Here is a 19,835-nt window from a genome sequence, read left to right on the forward strand (position 1 = left end):
GGCCAAGGAGGTGGCATTTATTGACCATCATTGTAATGGGTGTGCCAGGGCCTGGGCATCCATTGGATGGAAAGCATGCCTTGTGTTCTTTCTTCCACCCCAAACTGTCCTGAGGTGTAAACTAGATACAAGTTGCCAGTTTCACTGCCTTCTGTTCCCCACACTGTGCCTCCTCAGGGCACCACTGAAAAGGGAGGGAGTGTGTGTTAGCTTGTTTCTGATTGCTAGCTGTGGGGCAGGAAGTCACAAATGTCTGTACCCTAATAAAGGTCTGTCCCCCAGAGCCAAAACCCTGAAGTGGCAAGGGAGGAGGATGCTGTCCGGGTCACATTCAGGGTCATGTCCCAGGACCTGCCTGGATCCCAGGTGTCCCATGGCAAGGGTAGTGGGAATTGAGAATGAACACCAAAACTGAAGCCTGGGTGGGACATGCTGCTTAGGAGAGAATGGTGGGAGCTGGAAGGAGCAGGCAGAGGAGCAGGCAGGGCCAGGAGAGAGCCTTACCAGGATGTGATGGTCTCAACCATGTTGAGGGCACAGTTGAGGAGGGGGAAGAAGCAGATAAGGCTGAGGTGACAGGTAAAGATCTGGGGCTTGGAGATATCCTTGTCAGTGGAACTTCTGGGCTGCTGGCAGGGCTGGCCTCTCTCAGGACAGAGGTGCTGCTGGTGGATGTGGAAGGGGTAGTCTTCTCTGTGACCACATGCTGCACATGGGTGACAACTACAGAGAGAAAAGCACAGGTTGATTGAAGGTGGCAGGGCAAGAGGGGAAGGCAAAGGAGGTGGGTAATTCCCAGGCAGAAACCCCAGGGTATGGGTTGGGGCAAGAAAGGCAGGACTGGACCCCACTGAGTCTTACTGGGCAAGAGGGTGAAATGGGCTAATGGCTCCCTCCCAAAGAAATATGGGGCAAGAACCGGGCCTGAAGTGTGCCCTCTGACAATTCAGCACCCCCTGCCTCTTCCTGGAGCTCCTGAGGGAAGAAGAACCTCTCTGGATGTGCATGTCTCCCCTCCAAGGTGTTCCAGTCTGCGCAAGAACACCCTCTGGGAGATCTGGGGTAAGTGAAGTCTTGGTTGGTAAGAAGAGTTGGTAATGTTCCTAGTCAAAGTGAGTTGAGATACTTCCTCAGAGGAAGCTGTAATTGCTGTCACAAGAAGACCCAGATGTGTGCCCCCCAACAGTACTTTGTGGGAGATGCATGGATTGGGACAGAGTGTACACCTGTCCTCCCACTACAGTAGACTTCCACACACACACTGTCATAGCCTTTCATGTTAGTTGCTAACCTAGCAATTCATGTTGTCATACAGACTCAGAGGACAGTTATGTTGTTAGCATATGGAGTACCGGACATCCTGAAGTGCAATTTCCTTTTTTCAATGTTCATTTTTGGCAGAATTCATTACAATGGCTAGGGAACACACATATTCTGCCATCTGTGAGTTTTCAAGAACTTTTAAGCATAGTGAATTTTTGCCTAAATTTGGAGGAAGTGTAGAGTATGGCCTCAAAGAGAAATGTTAGGTTTAAGATGGTATTTTGATGTCAGATGCTTGCTCCATTGGCAAGACACATAAATTTTCAATTTTATCACACTTCTTTAGTTATCCATGTCCTTTTCTATCTATTTGCAGTGTTACGACAACTAGTAAGAATGCTTGTTCTTTTTATAAGGAATACATTGACATATGTCTTGTGAGTGATGGCTTCACCTGGCAGATATCAAAAAGTCATATTTACCTACTGTTGTTTGTTTAGGCTTGCTGAACATTGTGATCCGAGATGTGGTTTGAGTAGATATTGAGGTGGTTGCCGTTTCCTTTTTGATAGTGGTCTTGAAGGGTGGTATGGTGAATCTTACTTTTTCCATCTCTGTTGAAGCTGCAGTTGAGGCAACAGGTGTAGGCGTTGGTTTGGTGGTCGTGGTTCTTTTTGTTGAGGTAGTTATGGAAGGGGTAGTGATGGTTGTAGTCATGTTTGGTGTGGTAAAAATTGATGTTGTATGTTCTTTTGGAGAAAAGGTAAATAAATAATGTGAGTAATCAATTCATGGAATAGTTAAAAATAGATAAATTATGAAGAAGCTACCCATATGCCAGAGATCTAGTTTTCACCCTTGATCTTTTGAATATTTTCCATGTAATTTTTTTGTATTCATGTTCTCATAAGCTTGCCAAATCTTTCTCTACTCGTTTCTATTGTCTCATATCTTTCTTTGTTCTCATTTTCTATGTTTTTCCTATATTAGATTATTTTTATATGACTTTTAAAAAAAAATTTAGCTTTGTTGTCACTTATCAGCTAAAGTCTGTATGGACTTTGCCCAAATGACAATTTCATTGGTTATTCAGATGTTCCGAATCAGCCACAGTTTCAACTTTCTGTAATTTGTATTACAAAGCTAAATAACATCATACTGCAGGACTTCCCTTGTTCCAGTGCATAAGTCATCTGTCACAATGGCAGCCTTTGAAGTTGTGTTTTGACTCCTGTGGGACCTCTTTTTAACTTTGCTTTCCTGATGGCCTGGGTCCAGGATGGCTTATTAGTTGAAGTGCATGTTGGTGGGAAGCTACATGTTTTTATGAGTCTCCACAAGCAATAGAATCAGAAAGTAATTTATGTTGTAGGAGTCATCCTCCTGAGAGCAGGACTCTAGAATCCTAGATCTGTTGCATTGATACTTGTGTGATTCTGCTTTGGAGCCTGCTTACATTAATTAGACTTAATAGGTTGGGTGCTCTTTGAATATGACAGCATAACTGAACCAGTTGTGGAAAAGAGGCTGAAGCTGAGCTAATAAATCCAACTGGAGCTGAGCTGGCTCAATACTTGTCGAACTTCTAATGTGCTTCCCAGATGAGCCACGCAAGGAATTTTCGGTTGTATTTTTAACCTAGTGCCTACATCCTTTCTCTTTCCGTGCACTTTTGATCTACACTTCTGAACATTTCTGATTTACAAACTCCTTTCTGGAAGCCTGCTTTGCCTGCTTCATGATTTGGAGTCTTATTCTTGGGTGTTGAGACAGCTTGCAATGCTTTCCTAATAGAGTGATATCTCAACTATGTATTGAGTGGGTTTGCTATAATTTTAGACAGTAACACTAAAAACATACCAGTTGTTGACTTTGTTGTGACAAGAGGTGATACTGATGAAGTTCTTGGAACTGTGATTTTTGAGGTTATTGTTGGATTTATAGACTCAGTTGATACAATAGCTACAGAAGAAGAAATACTGGGTACTGTTGGTAAGGTACTCGTGGTAGAGCTTCTTGTTACTTTAGGCTGTGTTGTTGTTACTAAAAGAAAAAAATAATTACAGGATAAAAAGTAGTTCTTGATAATCTATTGATAACATACCTATATAAATTGAAAATTATTTTTTTTAAAGTAAAAACACTCTCTCTATAAATATTAGTAGTAACTACTATCAAAAATCGTTACCTTTTAGAGGAAACATTTGACAGAAGTTATCCATCTACTCCTTTGCTGTTATATGCAGTGAATACAATAAACAGGAATTCTTGCAGAAGCTTTATACATTTTTCTTTATCACTTTAAAGTGAATTCGGTATAAATACTTGCGCATAGAACAGAGATGGAATTGTATTTTATTATTCCCACAGCCAGCAGTGTAATGTTTTCCAAATACCATCTGTCTTCAGGGAAATTAATGGAATTTCTAACAAATTTAAGATAAGTACAAATAGATCCCTTTCCTGGATCAGGCTATGGGATTTTGGTATACTCAGTCATACATTTCCATGAAGACCTTCTTAAATTGTTAGTGTTATATGGCCATTCACCACTAAGAACTGTGATGGAATTTTTGAGGGATTTTGTGCATCATAGAATGGTTTGGGTTGGAAGGGGCCTTTAAACGTCATCTAGTCCAACGCTCCTGCAATAAGCAGGGACACCTTCAACTAGATCATGCTGCTCAGAGCCCTGTCCAACCCGACCTTCAATGTTTCCAGGGACGAGGCATCTACCACCTCTCTGGGCAACCTCTTGCAGGGTTTCATCACCCTCAGCGTAAAAAATTTCTTCCTTCTATCTAGTCTGAATCTACCTGCCAGAGGCCCTACTAAGTCTGTCTCCATATCTCTTATAAGGACCCCTTCAAGTATTGAAAGGCAGCAATGAGGTCTCCCCAGAGCCTTCTCTTTGCCAGGCTGAACAACCCCAACTCTCTCAGCCTTTCCTCATAGGACAGGTGTTCCATCCGTCTGATTATTTATGTGGCCCTCCTCTGGACCCAATCCAACAGGTCCATGTCTTTCCTGTACAGAGGGCTCCAGAGCTGGATGCAGTACTCCAGGTGGTGTCTCACCAGAGCGGAGTACAGGGGCAGAATCACCTCCCCTGACCTGCTGGCCACACTTCTTTTGATGCAGCGATGCAGCCCAGGATACACCTGGCTTTCTGAGCTGCTAGCGCACATTGCCAGGCCATGTCCAGCTTTTCATGTACTGGTACCCCCAAGTCCTTCTCGGTAGGGCTGCTCTCAATCCTTTTGTCCCCCAGCCTGTATTGATACTGGGGGTGGCTCCAACCCAGGTACAGGATCCTGCACTTGGCCTTGTTGAGCCTCATGAGGTTCACATAGGCCCACTTCTTGAGCTTGTCCAGGTCCGTCTGAATGGCATCCCATCTCTCAGGTATGTCAACTGCACTACTCAGCTTGGTGTCATCTGTAAATTTGCTGAGAGTGTGCTCGATCTGACCATCCAACAGAGTCAAGACAGAAGTCCTTATTCACTAACAAAGATATTTCATTACTGATATCTGGAAGTGCCTAAGTACACTCAGAAAACACTGTTCTCTCAACAATTTTTTTCTTAAGATGTCTAAAAAATATATCTGGTAAAATTTTTGTGATAATTATGATGCCAATTTATTTTTCATCATTGTAAGTTATGCATGTGAAAGTGGCGAAGTCACTATATCACACAAAAAACGATATTACCTCATAAATACTTATCAGGACATATATCAGTGTGTAAGTACTAGTTTGGTCAACTACATAAACTAACCTGTTGAAGGTGAAGACGTTTCAGGTGTGGTACTAGTGCTCTCATATCCTGTTGTGTAAAGGTAGAACAGGTTAAGTTTGTGAATGAAAGCATATTAAAGTAATCCAAACAGGGCAAATTTCATATTGGATTCTAGGGGTTATATTAGTAAGATATACCCGAAAATACATAATACTACATATTACAGTGGTAAAGTTCACATCAAATGACTTAAACAATGACAATCAATACATCTTATAGTAACAATGAACCTGGGTAAGTTTTTGCTACTGTTCTTATGATTTTTATGTTTAAGGGCACCCCATTTTCCACAGAAAATGAAAACGTTGGGTTTTGTATGAAAATGAGATCTCTAGCTGACACAGGTTACAAGGTTAGAATTCTGTAATATGAGAAAAATTGTCCTTGACGTTTTTACATCTGCATGAAAATCCAAACTGTGCAGATAGTCTATCCAAAAAATTATTTAACAAGATAGGTTTTCATTGAAGTAAACCATATGGTAATAAACCTTAAGTTAAAACAATTTTAAAGAAAATCTCTAAAAAGAGATTTGCTAAGAAGAGTCCATTAGCTAGGTCTGATCCTATTGTGTATGTCCTCTTTTTTAATGAAAGATGTTGAATATATCTGAGACCCACAGCTCTGCTGGGGCAGCCCCTCATGTAGATCAGAACACCAATACACTTTCAGGAAGAGCCACATTTTGAAAAGTACTCACATTTACAATGAACATAATTTTTCATGTTGCTAACTAACATCAGTAAGGTTCATCCAGCTTCTGTATTATAGCTTTTCCTGTGCTAATCCTTCTTTTAATTAGTTCTTTTCATTCCTTTATTTACCAACTGAAGTTTTACATACTAGCAGTACAGTTAATAGGGTTATTTTGAATGAAAGTTATGTTTGGATGAACACTCATTATTCACATAGAATAGCTTGGGTTGGAAGGGACCTTTAAAGGTCATCTAGTTCAACCCTCCTGGAATAAGCAGGGACACCTTCAACTAGATCATGTTGTTCAGAGCCCTGTCCAACCTGACCTTCAATGTTTCCAGGGATGGGGCATCTACCACCTCTCTGGGCAACCTCTTCCAGTGTTTCACCTTTAATTAAGAGGTACTAGGAAAAATATCTTCTTTGAGAATATACAAATGTTTCAGTATTGTTTTCCAGTTACAGTAAGACAGAGTGTATAGGTTGCTGCTTACCACATGGCATGCATCTTTCCTTCTCATGGTCAAAGTATTCATTACGAGAGCAATTGTAACAGCCTGAAAAAAGGGGAAGAGAGGTTTCTGTTACATTTCTCAGACAACATAATTTAATTAATACTATTTATAATCTAATACCTTACATTTCTGTTATTAAAAGTTGTATCGACTGCAACATCATCTATTCAGTTAAGCATTTCCAATGCATTTCCTCTCTCAGAAGAAGGGTCTGCCTATGTAGGTTTTTTTTTTTATTTCTCCAACTATATCCATTTGTCTAATAAGTCTACTAACTGCTCTCTCCACATGTTTTCTTACCTATGTACAGTGTATTCTTTTGATTTGGTGCAAGTCAGAAAACTTCTCCTCAATTTAGGTTGAGCTCAATATAAAGCTAGATGTAGTACAGCTACTGAATTGATTATGTGTCTAAAACAGTAGTAGTAAGGTGAAGACCAGCAAAACTGCTTCAAAAATGGCATCAATTAGAATACCATGACTGATTTAAAAAATAACATTAAAAATAATTACTATGTTACTGTTTCCTGGTTTACACTAATATGGCTTATTACCTTCAATGTTGACATATTTGTAGTTTTGATTTGGACAATTACAAGGCCTGTAATGCCAGGTGCAGTTGTCAGTGTTGTAGCCATAGGAATAAGCATCACCACTTCCTGTTTTTTTATGAGAATTGTAATACTCACAATAGACAGCTAAAAAAGGCAAAAGCAAGAGAGAAATCAGAATTTTTCAAATTAATGGCATGTTATTTTCAAAGGACTAAGGGGAAGACAAAATTAATAAACAGTTTGAAGCAAAAAATTTCATCACTGAAGTTATCAGCTTCTGATGTAAATTGAAATTTAGGCTCCAGTGAAGTCAGTTTCCTTTTTGCAAATGCACTATGCAGGCATTTCCACAATTTTTAATGCATAATATAGTGAAATGTTGAAAATAAACCATCAAAGATGACAACTCTAGCATTGATTTATAACATACTCATTCTCTTTTTTCCTTCATACACGGTGTTCTGGAACACCTTGGTATCTTTTTCCTGTTTTACAGTGTTCCAGCCAACACAGCTGTCTTTATTTCCTTGACATGCACACAGAAGGTGATTTCATCATAGCTAAAATTAAATATATTTTTTTACAACTTCATACTCCCTCTGCTGACAAACTGACAGTTCACTGTACAGTGGCAGCAGAAGAAACAGCCTGCCTTCTGTGGCCACATTATTTTCTCTCTCGTTACTCCATGGTGAAAAGAGATAGAATATTTTGGTTAATTTAAGCGTAAATGAAAACCACAGATTTAAAAACCCAGGTGACTGAAGTCAACTATTTGCCCATAAAGAAAATGCAACTTAGGAGGTGCTTATTAAGCCATTACCTATGTAGCCATGTTAATAATACTCACTGTATCAATAATAATCTTTTAAACCTGTTTAAAGAGAACTTAAAGAAACTTACGACAGAACTCAGGGGTCCTCCAGTCAATGCAGATACCTTTATCTAAGCATGCCATGGCATATACTGCAATGGCATCGCACATGCATTCACAGTCCCCTCCAATATCACAACCACAAGAGTCTCGAACACAGGCCTCATAATAGGGCATACGATTCACCTGCATTGGAAAATGAATTAATGAATTTTCTAGGATTCTTTTGTGCCTGTTTGTTAAGAAGGTATTTTTTCCTGGGCTAAACGATATGTGTTCCATTAAGTGAGTGTAACTATTATTTCCTCTGAACACTTGTCAAAGCAATTGCAGTCCCACTTTATAGAAATCTTCTTAGCAAGAACGAAGGTGTCTCCACATCAACACCGGAAACTGATGATGATATGTTGCCAGGTACATATTTCTAAATTCATACTCATATACATATTATGTATAGTCAGCCAAAAAAAACATGCAAAACCCCACATTCATTCAGGCACAAGTGTCTAAGTTTGTTAGCTGTGCACTCTCCATGGCTGTGGACGAGTACAGCAGCATTATCCACATTTCTCACTTGTTTTCACCTCCTGAAAATGAAAGTTTTCCTTCAGAAGGCCTGGTTCTGATGAACCTTGTGATATTTTCATTTCGACAAAGTGGGCAATTTAAAACAAATAGAGGGGCTGATGATATCTTGCTCTTGGACTGATCTGCATCTTCTAAGTAGTGCTGTTGATTTACTGATAAGAACAAGTGTTTTCAGGCTTTCTTTAAGTTTAAGTATTCTAACAAAGGCTAAATGGTTTTAAAAGAGTAAATGGTGGATTGATCAGTGCCACATATCATGAACAGATTGACTAATTTCTGGTACTTTTTCACTCTGATATTTTTAACTAATCAGTTAAGGCCATACTTAGCATTTGTGCTTGCAAAAGGGCTGGTGAAGTGCAAATAAGAAAAGATGCAGATTAACATAAATGACAACCCCCAAACATTTTTTATATATTTTATTAAAACATAGCCATAAAATATCTTTTTAATATATATATTATTAAAGCACTTTGGGGAAGAGAAAATCAAGTGTTGGAGTGTTAGCATTTTTGTCAAATACAGATTGTGCCTATAAATAAAAAGAAAGCCAAATCAATTCTTACCTTATTGTGACAGGCAGAAAAGACTTGGCTGTTGATGATGGAACATGTCTTTTCTGCCCATGCTTTACGATAAGGGTTCTTGCTACAAGGGTCCACTACAAAGTATACATCCCCACAGAGAGGATTCTCTTTCCAAGAATTGACAAATTCCAATTCATTTGATGCCACGTATTTGCTTCGAGTTTCAAAATCATCCTTCATATTGCCATTATAGTTCCCACATAAACCACATATAGTTTCCTAGTTTAAATGAAAGCAACAATGTCAGTTCAGCAAGTTACAATTACTTGCCTTCCCTTTTGATCTGACAGTTTCCTGTGCTTTGGTGGTGAATGTGATCTACAAATACTCTCTTATACATTCTTAGCACCTTTTGCATGAGGTTTTGTCCACCAGTGGATGAATGTGTTTCTCCTCTAAAATGTAAACTGTCTTCATTTCGATATGAAATTCGACCATGCAGTTGTATAGAATACAAGCACTTCACTCAAAAATTTCATGAATGCAGTAGGAGAATCACTTAAAAATCAGCCTCAAGTGAAAATCTCTGCTGTTTTGGAGGTAGTGATGAAAATTAATTGCCAGTACAATCTCTGAAAAACCTTTGCCATTATATAGAGTCAAGGCAACTGTCATCAAATGTGCAGTTCAATCTGAATTGAAGGACAGTTTACTGAGGAAGTTATTCTGCAATACCTGTGTTTCTCTAGAAATCTTGATGAAGAAGTTCATGTGCTTATTCCAGATAAGGGTCATGTTATATTTTCCTGGGATAATGATATCAAACATCAGGTGAAGGGCGTTCTTTTTCACGTTATATCTTACTCCAGGATTTTCCCCAGAAATAGTGAAGGTTTCATCTCGCAGTATAAATGTCAAATTCTGGAATTAAATTTATCTGGATGTTAGAATGTAGCCAGTTTCAGTATTTTCCTTACTCTGTGTCACATTGTATTTGATCAGATGCTGTGCTATTACAGACTGTCTTGACATTCCCACTTAGTTTTGAAAAGTCCTGGCAGTTAGGAGAAGTCCCCAGTGAAAGGGAAAAGGGAAATATTGCACCCATTTTGAAAAAGCGTAGAAAGGAGGACCCTGGGAACTACCAGCCTTTCAGCCTCACCTCCGTGCCTGGGAAGATCATGGAACAGATCCTCCTAGAAGCTATGCTAAGGCAATATGGAGGACAGGAAGGTGATTCGAGACAGCCATCATGGCTTCACCAAGGGCAAGTCCTGCCTGACCAACATAGTGGCCTTCTGTGATGGAGTGACTACGTCAGCGGACAAGGGAAGACCTATGGATGTAATCTATCTGGACTTCTGTAAAGCCTTTGACATAGTTCCCCACAAGATCCTTCTCTTTATATTGGAGAGATATGGATTTGATGGGGAGAGATATGGGTTTGACTGGTGGATGAGGAACTGGTTGGATGGTCACATCCAGAGAGTAGTTGTCAAGGGCTCAACATCTGGATGGACGAGTGGCGTTTAATATCTTCATCAATAACATAGCAGAAGCTCAAGAAGTGGGCCTATGTGAACCTCATGAGGCTCAACAAGGCCAAGTGCAGGATCCTGTACCTGGGTTGGAGCCACCCCCAGTATCAATACAGGCTGGGGGACAAAAGGATTGAGAGCAGCCCTACCGAGAAGGACTTGGGGGTACCAGTACATGAAAAGCTGGACATGGCCTGGCAATGTGCGCTAGCAGCTCAGAAAGCCAGGTGTATCCTGGGCTGCATCGCTGCATCAAAAGAAGTGTGGCCAGCAGGTCAGGGGAGGTGATTCTGCCCCTGTACTCCGCTCTGGTGAGACACCACCTGGAGTACTGCATCCAGCTCTGGAGCCCTCTGTACAGGAAAGACATGGACCTGTTGGATTGGGTCCAGAGGAGGGCCACATAAATAATCAGACGGATGGAACACCTGTCCTATGAGGAAAGGCTGAGAGAGTTGGGGTTGTTCAGCCTGGCAAAGAGAAGGCTCTGGGGAGACCTTATTGCTGCCTTTCAATACTTGAAGGGGTCCTTATAAGAGATATGGAGACAGACTTAGTAGGGCCTCTGGCAGGTAGATTCAGACTAGATAGAAGGAAGAAATTTTTTACGCTGAGGGTGATGAAACCCTGCAAGAGGTTGCCCAGAGAAGTGGTAGATGCCTCGTCCCTGGAAACATTGAAGGTCGGGTTGGACAGGGCTCTGAGCAGCGTGATCTAGTTGAAGGTGTCCCTGCTTATTGCAGGAGCGTTGGACTAGATGACGTTTAAAGGCCCCTTCCAACCCAAACCATTCTATGATTCTATTATATTCTACGATTCTATTCTACAGACTGTTTTACCCCCTTGGAATTATCTTGTATGCTTATGCAAATCCTCATGGGAAACAAAAATATCTGTCATTGTTCCACTATCATTGTTAGGTGTGCTAGCACTCTGACTGCATTTGGTGGAAATATCATCATCTACATGCATCCAGCAGAGTAGAGGAAGTATTTTTTCATGTGTTCCTAACAATAATCAAAAAGTTACAGAGCTAATAGCACTGTCTTGAGCTCTTTTACTATCTCCCACCTTTATGTGTACTCTCATAACTTTACTCTGGTCACACTGCAGTGTTTCAACAGAAAGGTTTGGCTGGAGAATGCATTTATGAAACTGGATCCTAAGGAAACAAACTTTTTCAGCACTGCACTGACCAGGTGAAACTGCCAGTATTTAGTCAGCAATGTGGCAAAATTATACTGCTTGTAGTGACTGTTTCTTGGGATAAAATCTCGTCTGTTCGTAATCTTCTCTCTGTCAGATAATGAAGGGCTCTAAGATGATCTGACGCTATTGGGCATTACTGTCCCATAGAACTGAGAACAGTAAAACTTACCCACTTCTGGAAGCTGTCACACAGCAGTGGAAATGGGATAACTGCTCATTGCTGTAGTTTCACAGATATATCTCAGGTAAGATCTGGATATATTTTGAATTGCAGATAATTCCCTGGACTTAGGGAAACTTGGAGAGATTTTGCTAATCATCCATGATGAGAATTCCTCAATTTTATGCTATTGTTTTCCTGACTTTGGCAGGGAGGGAAGTCATATCTTTTGACTGAGCAATTCACCACTGCGTCAGTAAAGTTCGAAATTTTACAGCTTCTACATAGGCAAGAAGTTTGGGGACTGAAACATTGACATGAGAATTGAAAAAAAAAAAAAAAAAGATGGCAATTCCTACTAAAACTGAAGTTTAGCAGTAATTTCACTTACAAGACATCACTTCAAAGACTCAGCTAAAGCTTCCAAAAGGGAAGCAAACATGGGCTTAAAATACCTATTCAACTGCATAACAGCAGAATGAAGATCTTACCCCAAGATAAATGCTGATGGATCTGGAGCACGTAACCCCTGATTTCCCACAGATGACATTCTCGGTAACAATTTTGAAAGAGGAAACAGGTCTATTAACACTGCAGCCATCCTAAAAAAATCAAAACAAACCGCAAAAAGCACAAAGACCCAATAGACTCTGGGTCTAGAGTCTTCCAACTTAAAACATAAAAGCATAAAAAATTAACAAAAGCTTAAACATGTCATGACTCAGAATCATTCTGCCTGTTCTGGGAGCTGATGACCTCTGATTTGGTAGTCAAATTGACATCGCTTCCCTAAAAGATATGGGTTGCCAATATGGAATACATATGTATCAATGACTATTTAAACATGTTATTAAATCTAAAATTGGTTGCAATTACATGAAAAAACTGTGTTTTGAGAAGTAAAATCTTTTCATCTCAAGTATTGAAATAAGCAGAAAGTATAAAACCACATTAAGTATTTATAAAGATTCAAAGTGCTCTATTGGTTATAGATGCATCCTACGATATTTACATTAGCCATTTAAATCAAGCTATTTCTTGATGCTAAGATACCGCCAAAGTAAGCAGTAAGAGGTAGATTACCATAGCTAATATGTATTCACAGTTGCCATCAAACACAAAACGCTGTCCATCAAAAGTGGTGATGTGGCCTTCTCCATACAGATTACATGTTGAGGAACACTTTGATTTCTGAACACATTTCCATTTGCCTTTTGTGCAAGTGCTGGGAGTGAGAAGAGAAATCATATTCAGATTGCAACGAAATGCCACCTTAACCTACCTCTTTTTTGATACATGCACTTTCACAGATAAAATGTTCATTTAATTGACTTGTGTACACTGTGACCAAGTTACAATTAATCTAAGATCCACAACTAAAGGTTATGGACTGCCTAGAAAATTAATTCGTGATAAAGAGGAAATCTTAAGCCATTTTTGCTTTCTTTTTTTGTGAAAGAAAGAATATAAAACCCATTTATTTTTGCTCTAAATGAGAACAGATGTTACTGTTCTGTGTAGTTTGGGTGGTGTTTTTTTAATACTAGATTAGTAACTGAAAAGGGAATAAAGTACTTTGAAAATGCTGCTAAAGAGATGAAAACAATCTTTTGGGGGGTGTTGCTTCCATCTACAGAAAAGAAGGAAGATTTTGCCCTGGTCTTTGTTTAGGTGGAGTTGTTAATCCTTAACCTTATGTAGTTTACACGTACAGGCCCTACTGGATGGCCTTATTCCTGGATGTGCATATGGCAGAAATTATCCCTGAAGCCAGTACCATGACTCATTTGTCTATACATAGATATTGTCAAATGTTAAGCTTCTCTTTATGACCTCTGTGCTTTGTCACCATACTCCTTCCATTCAGCTGTTGCTGTTTCCTACTTTCCTGTCAACTAAATGCTTTTGTTATGTAGTTGTACAGGTTAGTGAAACAGAGGTTCCACAACAGAAATCTGTGTGATTCTTACCAGATCTCACATTCAGTTTGGATCTGTTCACCTTTTCCATAAGCAAGACCACCATATTCACATGGACACTCCTCAGCTGGAACACATCTGCCATCGAGATTTTCATATAGCCCATCAGCACAGACGCAGCCTGATTCACATTTAGTGGGTATCTGGTAAAGATCAACAGGTTGCAAAATGAAAAGAAGCATGAGGCATGTTTTATCTTGTATGTGAATGGTGTCAAGAGTGAACCTGTGCTAAGTTCTAGTTTTCACTTGATTTCAGTTTTGGAATTTTCTTTGTACTAATACACTAGTCAATTGAACTAGTTTCACTGAAGTTGTCAGATATACCTGTTGTGTGAGATATTAAACATACTTGAAGACTCTAAAAAATTGATCTTTTATTACTACCAATTTTCCAAACAAAGTACAACAGAAGTTTTTTTATATCAGGAAGCTTATTTCAATTCTTCCAATTAGTCTGTTGCCTTAATATAAAGGCATAAGATAACCCTATCAGGACAGAGCAGAAGGCCAGGTAGCCTAGGTCTCCTGTATCCTGTGACCATCAGCAGCAGACAGTTGGAAAAGAATAGAACAGGAAGCATAAACGTGCTTCCTGTTCTACCAGTTTCTACATGCAGCTTATGGAATACCTGAGCCAGAGGCGATAGCCATGTAGTTAAGAACCCTTAATGGATACTTATTCTATTCATTTAATAGAATCTCATTCATTAATTCATAAAATTTAATTCCTTTAATCTCTTCTTGAATATATGTAAATTTTTAGTGTCCACAGTCTGTGGAAAAAAGTCTGATATTTAATTGTTCATGTTAGAAAAAGTACGTCCTTTCCTTTCACTTGAAGGAACATAGTCAAGTTCTGAGTAACAACTAGACCATTCTTCCTCTCTCAAGACGATAAATATCCCAGAGCTGTGAAACTCACACATTCAATTCCTGTAGCCAGCATCTGACAGGTAGGGGCACATGCAGCTCCATACTTATTTTCTAAAGTGTCAGAACATGATACATATTTCTTAGGAGCTTTGCAGCTTTCTAGGAAAAAGGAGGAAAAAAATTGAGAGATTGTGAAGTAGCAATTTTACAACACAGGGGAAAAGAATACTCTTTTAAGTAAACCATATCAGACCCATACCTGCAGGATTTTGAGGTTTGCCTGTGCAACTTAGCCTCCCATTAATGCAGTAGCTAGGGGAAAAAATAAAAGGAATTTCAATGCAATTCTCTCCTAAGAAAGAATTATTTTTAATTTTTTTTCAAAATGGCTTCATGTTTCTCACCATTGGAAATATTTAATTTATGTTGCTAGCTCCTCCCCATCCTTCAAAATGGAATGAGGGTCAACTTGCCTCTCTTTACTTTTTGTAGTATACAGTAACATCAGTTTTGAAAGTGACTATTATGATGGCCTATCAAGTCATCCTTCAGGTTTGTATATAGCTGTCCAGATGCTGTTGACAAAATCTCCTACTAGGAATAATCAGATCTTACCTATTTCTAACTTTTTTCCTTAATATTTCAAAGCTTAAGTCAATTTTTTTTCGTTCATTGAAGAATTTTTGTATTTTAGGAAAGGGCAGAAGAGATGTCTTAAAAAATAAACCTTTGCTATTAAAAGAAAGGAGACTGTACTGATTTGGGCTGGAATGGAGTTAATTTTCTTCATAGCAGCTTGATGGTGACCAAAGTAGTGTTGATAACACAATGTTGTTTTAGCCATTGCTGCACAATGTCAAGGCCATCTCTGCTTCCTACACTGCCCCGCCAGTGAGTAAGCTGGGAGTGCACAAGAAGCTGGGAGGGGACACAGCAGGACATCTGACTTGAACTGACCAAAGTGATATTCCATACTATACAACGTCATGCTCAGCAATAAAAGCTCAGGTAAAGAAGGAAGAAGGAGGAATGTTCAGAGTTATGGTGCTTGTCTTCCCAAGTAACTATTATGAACGACAAAGTCATGCTTTCCTGGAAACGTCTAAACATCTGCCTGCTGACCGGAAGTAGTGAATTAATTCCTTACTTAGCTTTGATTGCACATGTCATTTTGCTTATGAAATAAGCTTATTTTTGCTTCTTAATAATAAAGAAAGTTCTTAAACTGTCTTTATCTCAGCCCACAAATTTTCTTGCCTTTGCCCTTCTGATTCTCTTCTGCCATCTGGCTGTGTGGTGCTTAGCTGCTTACTGCTATTAACCCTCAATAGAGACACATGAAGACCCCTCGTCTCCATTTTCAGTTTGTTAATCTTTAAACTCGACACACTTACCAGGTAATTCCACCAGTTATTGTTGACTGGTCAGGCAAGATGTACTTTCTATCTTCTAAATAGCAGGGACAATGAGATTTTCGAACACACTCATTCTTGTGGTTCAAGTACATTCCTTTAGGACAATGGCAGCCTTCAATAGGGATGTCAGTTGGATGACATTCCAGGGCTCTGTTGGAGAGTGACAAGCATGTCCTGTCACATGCCTGAGTGTTGTAGCTGAATGTTTGATTGCCAGTACAAGTAATGGCTGTAAAACAAGGCAAGAGCGCGTGTTAAACTTCATTTATTTATCCTCTTCTTGTGAATGATAACTGTGCTCATAATGTGCTGCATATACTATGTCAACAGCTTAAATGCTTAATGTTTCCTATTGGTTTTCTTCCTGTGGATGTGGATGTGGAGCTCTAGCAAAAAATATTGCAGACGAGGGCTTAACACAAACCATGTAGCTGTTTGAAAGTTTTATGAAGGTTAAATGTCGTATTGCTTCTTGGTGTATCTTGGAATAAAATGATGCAAAGAGAAGCTTTGAAGCTTTGCAGAAACAACAATGTATTTTTGAGTCACTGTGAAACCTGTGCCTATGTCTAAGTTGCGTAATAGCAAAATCGTATCTGCAACCAGAGTTTTTCCTAGTTCTTTCTCATGTGCAGTACAGTATAGCTTTATTTATCTGTCTGTTCCATCACTTAATTATCAAGTCCTGGAAGCTTCCACATGCTCACCTTAAAGCATATGACTAATCTTTTTCAGGTAGTCTTAAAATAACAAACCTTTTCTGAAACAGACTAGACAAGTATTCAGAAGTTGGATATCTGTTATCCCATTTCTGCTGTCCTCTTCTTTCTGTTCACTACTTTCCTCATTATTCTTAAGATGATTTGGACACTGTTTAGAAAACTGTTTTACTATTTATGTTTTTTGTTGCGTTATGACACATCTGTGAAGTCAGCAGCTCCCGGGAATATGACTTTTATACCTGTTGGTTGGCTTACTTGAACAATAAGTAGTTATTTTCTAATAACTGACAAGCAGTTTTAAAATATGTTCTTGCTCTTATTCAATTTTGTACTAGGTGAATCAAACATGAGAATATGCTAAATGAAAACAGATAGACCTGTATGAGTGCATTCATCTGATGGCAGACTATTAAGAGTTGATTCAGGTACTTACTACAATTGTCCATACTGTTTCTCCAGTTCTCAAGGATTAAACCCATTGAACTGCATGTTCGTGCATACGATCCCAGAGCAGAACAAATATAAGGAAAGGTCTCTTCGTAATTACAGGCTTGGTAGACACATCTCTGAAACCCAATAGATGGAGAGTACTCTGTTACTGGGGAGCAGACATTTGAAAGTGCTAAACCCTGGAAGTATTTAAAAAACATGCAGATTTGCTGCTTATGGACATGGTTTAGTGGTGGACCTGGAAGTGTTAGGTTTACAGTTGGACTCAATGATCTTAAAGGTCTTTTCCAACCTAAATTATTCTATGATTCTGTGCTGAATTGCAGAGGTAAGTAATGCAAAATACATATTATTGCATAGCTAAAACTGATCAGAAAGATCAGATTAATTGCCTGATTTACAGGAACAAAATATACTTAGTGCTCCAAAATGCATTTGTTTATTCGCTGCTTTTCTTTTTTAATTTTCAAAATGTTTTCTGAAGATTGGCAAATATAATAAGCTCAATTATGCACATGGGAAAATCAATACTTTGCATAGCTAAAGTTGTTGACATGGAGAACTGCAACATGAGCAAAAATACCTTCTGATTCATAGGGATGGGACCTGTGCCAATGAACAAACAGACTTTAAGTGTGGTGGAGAAATAATTTTCAAAACCAAACTTGTTCCTTAGCTCCTATGCATTGCTGACCCAGATGAGTGGAATACTGTATATGAGTACATTCTGGTCCATATTTGGACTCCCTCTGTACACTGTCTACCATAATTTCCTACCTTGTAGAAAGGAATAGGGTTCACCACAGCATGGCATCTCTCGAACACTGTACCCTTCTTGGTAAGAATGGAGCAATGAGTCTCAGCAGATATTTCTAATGAAAGTAAATCATGGACATTAAAAGCAGAAAGTTGGGGAAAAAATTAAAAAACGAAAAAGGAAAGAAAAAAACCCTGGACACACTACTCTAGTTGAGCTTTTGACAATGATGGATTGAACAAAAGGACAACTTCTTAGTTTGTTAGCTTGCAGACTATACTTTTGTTCAAACAGCTCAGTCGAGTGTGGTTGTTGGTTTGGTTTTTTTTTTTAGGACCAATACCAATAGAGACTTGAGAATGCAAAGCCTGGATTTCAGTCACAGCTCTGCTAAGCAAATCTAAGACATCCACGGACATTACAATTTCACTGGAAATATCACCAAAAATCTCTCATTCATCATCTCAATCCCAGACCTCTAGAATGAGATTTGATAAGCTTTCACTAGGTATATATTCTAGAAATCAGAAATGTCTTGTTGGTGACAGAATTTGTGATATTCACTCATCTCAGTCTCTGCTTCTCTCAAACTTTCTCATTCCCCTGGTATGGGCTAATGGAAGTGTCAGACAAAGCTAGCTGGAGAGATCAGTTACAACAGGATCATCTACTTACTGTTCAGTTGACTCAAAGCACAAGGGTCAGTATCTCTCTCCAAAGCAGGATGGCAATTTCCTGCCCTCCAGGAATCGACAAACAGGGAGGCTGTCCCTTCAGTGATATCCATGCTAGTCATGAAGTCATCTGTAGTGTCTCCATTGTAATTGCCACACAAACCTGATAACATCAGAAATACAAGGGGTGGCTGAAAATTAAAGAACGTGTACACAGTGGTCTATGTTTCATTCTATAATAGTGAGAAAATTGATTCAAAAGTTCTACATGGATTGTCAATGGTCAATGAATACTGTAGGTGAAGTAGCCAGAGAATCTTTAGGTACACATTCAATCACTGAGCCTCTGCCTTCTCAAGTTAAGATTGTTCACTTCTATTCAATGACAAATTAATACAGAAGTTTTCATCTTGTTTTTAGAAAAAGGCTTTTTCAGTGGTTTTAAATCACGTAAAAGTGGAAGGCCATGAAATACTTTTGCAGTTACATATGTTTTCTTATGTATATAAAATCTGTAATGACAAAGAATATACATTTAGACTTTTTTAAAAGCTAAAACCTCTCTGTAATTCTCTATAAATAATTAGAATGCAGGATATGGCTTTGTGGCTAATGTTGCTGTGCAATAAACATAAACATCTCCATCTGGTGCTTATCAGCTGAGAAGCTTTTGGACTCTTAGGCTCATTGTGTTTACAGTGATTGTGCACTGCATTCAAAGAACATGTATTCCAAGATATAGAGACCACACAGACTAATTTGTTGCCCCTTTGTTGTGTTGTTGTGTAGTAAAGCAAATATTGAAAAAGGCACACATAAAGTATGTGAAGAACAGTACACATGAAAAATGTCACCCATCTAATTCCTATGATTCATTTAAAATTTATTATCAAAACCCAAATTCTTAGCACATCGGTGTTCCAATGCAGGTATTTTTGTCGTATTTTTCTTTGAATCCAGAGAAGAAAGTTTATTCCTTAAAGGATGAGTACTAAGCTTTCAAAACTACACTCCCCACATTTTCTCCTCCACATGGGGACTAGATTTCTTACCGAGGGTTCTGCCTTTGAATTGCGATCCAACTTTCACATAGGCCTGGAACACAGGTGATGTTTGAACTACAATTTCCAGACCAAAGGTTGTATACATCTGAATGTACATCGAGGACTGTCTGAAAATAGTGATGTCTCCTAGAAGAACAAGGATATTCAGAAATAGAGATTTTGATGCATAGGATA

At 38.9% G+C, this 19,835-nt stretch overlaps 1 protein-coding gene across 1 annotated transcript in view; it reads right to left on the bottom strand.

Moving 5' to 3' along the window:
- Positions 1–1,759: 1,759 nt before the first annotated feature.
- MUC6 (mucin 6, oligomeric mucus/gel-forming) overlaps positions 1,760–19,835 on the bottom strand; it is a 31,180-nt gene continuing 13,104 nt past the window's right edge. The window contains exons 12-27 of the mRNA XM_009890869.1: positions 19,650–19,787; positions 18,599–18,760; positions 17,944–18,038; positions 17,150–17,282; positions 15,974–16,223; positions 14,839–14,891; positions 14,629–14,738; positions 13,696–13,847; positions 12,809–12,950; positions 12,217–12,327; positions 9,554–9,739; positions 8,858–9,097; positions 7,733–7,889; positions 6,830–6,973; positions 6,224–6,317; positions 1,760–2,012 (exon numbers count right to left, since the gene is read on the bottom strand). Of these exons, the coding sequence (XP_009889171.1) occupies positions 1,760–2,012; positions 6,224–6,317; positions 6,830–6,973; positions 7,733–7,889; positions 8,858–9,097; positions 9,554–9,739; positions 12,217–12,327; positions 12,809–12,950; positions 13,696–13,847; positions 14,629–14,738; positions 14,839–14,891; positions 15,974–16,223; positions 17,150–17,282; positions 17,944–18,038; positions 18,599–18,760; positions 19,650–19,787 (2,420 nt within the window). The remainder of the gene's footprint in view (positions 2,013–6,223; positions 6,318–6,829; positions 6,974–7,732; positions 7,890–8,857; positions 9,098–9,553; positions 9,740–12,216; positions 12,328–12,808; positions 12,951–13,695; positions 13,848–14,628; positions 14,739–14,838; positions 14,892–15,973; positions 16,224–17,149; positions 17,283–17,943; positions 18,039–18,598; positions 18,761–19,649; positions 19,788–19,835) is intronic.

This window comes from Charadrius vociferus, unplaced genomic scaffold, assembly GCF_000708025.1.
Source record: "Charadrius vociferus isolate BGI_N301 unplaced genomic scaffold, ASM70802v2 scaffold448, whole genome shotgun sequence".
In the NCBI taxonomy this organism is placed as follows: domain Eukaryota; kingdom Metazoa; phylum Chordata; class Aves; order Charadriiformes; family Charadriidae; genus Charadrius; species Charadrius vociferus.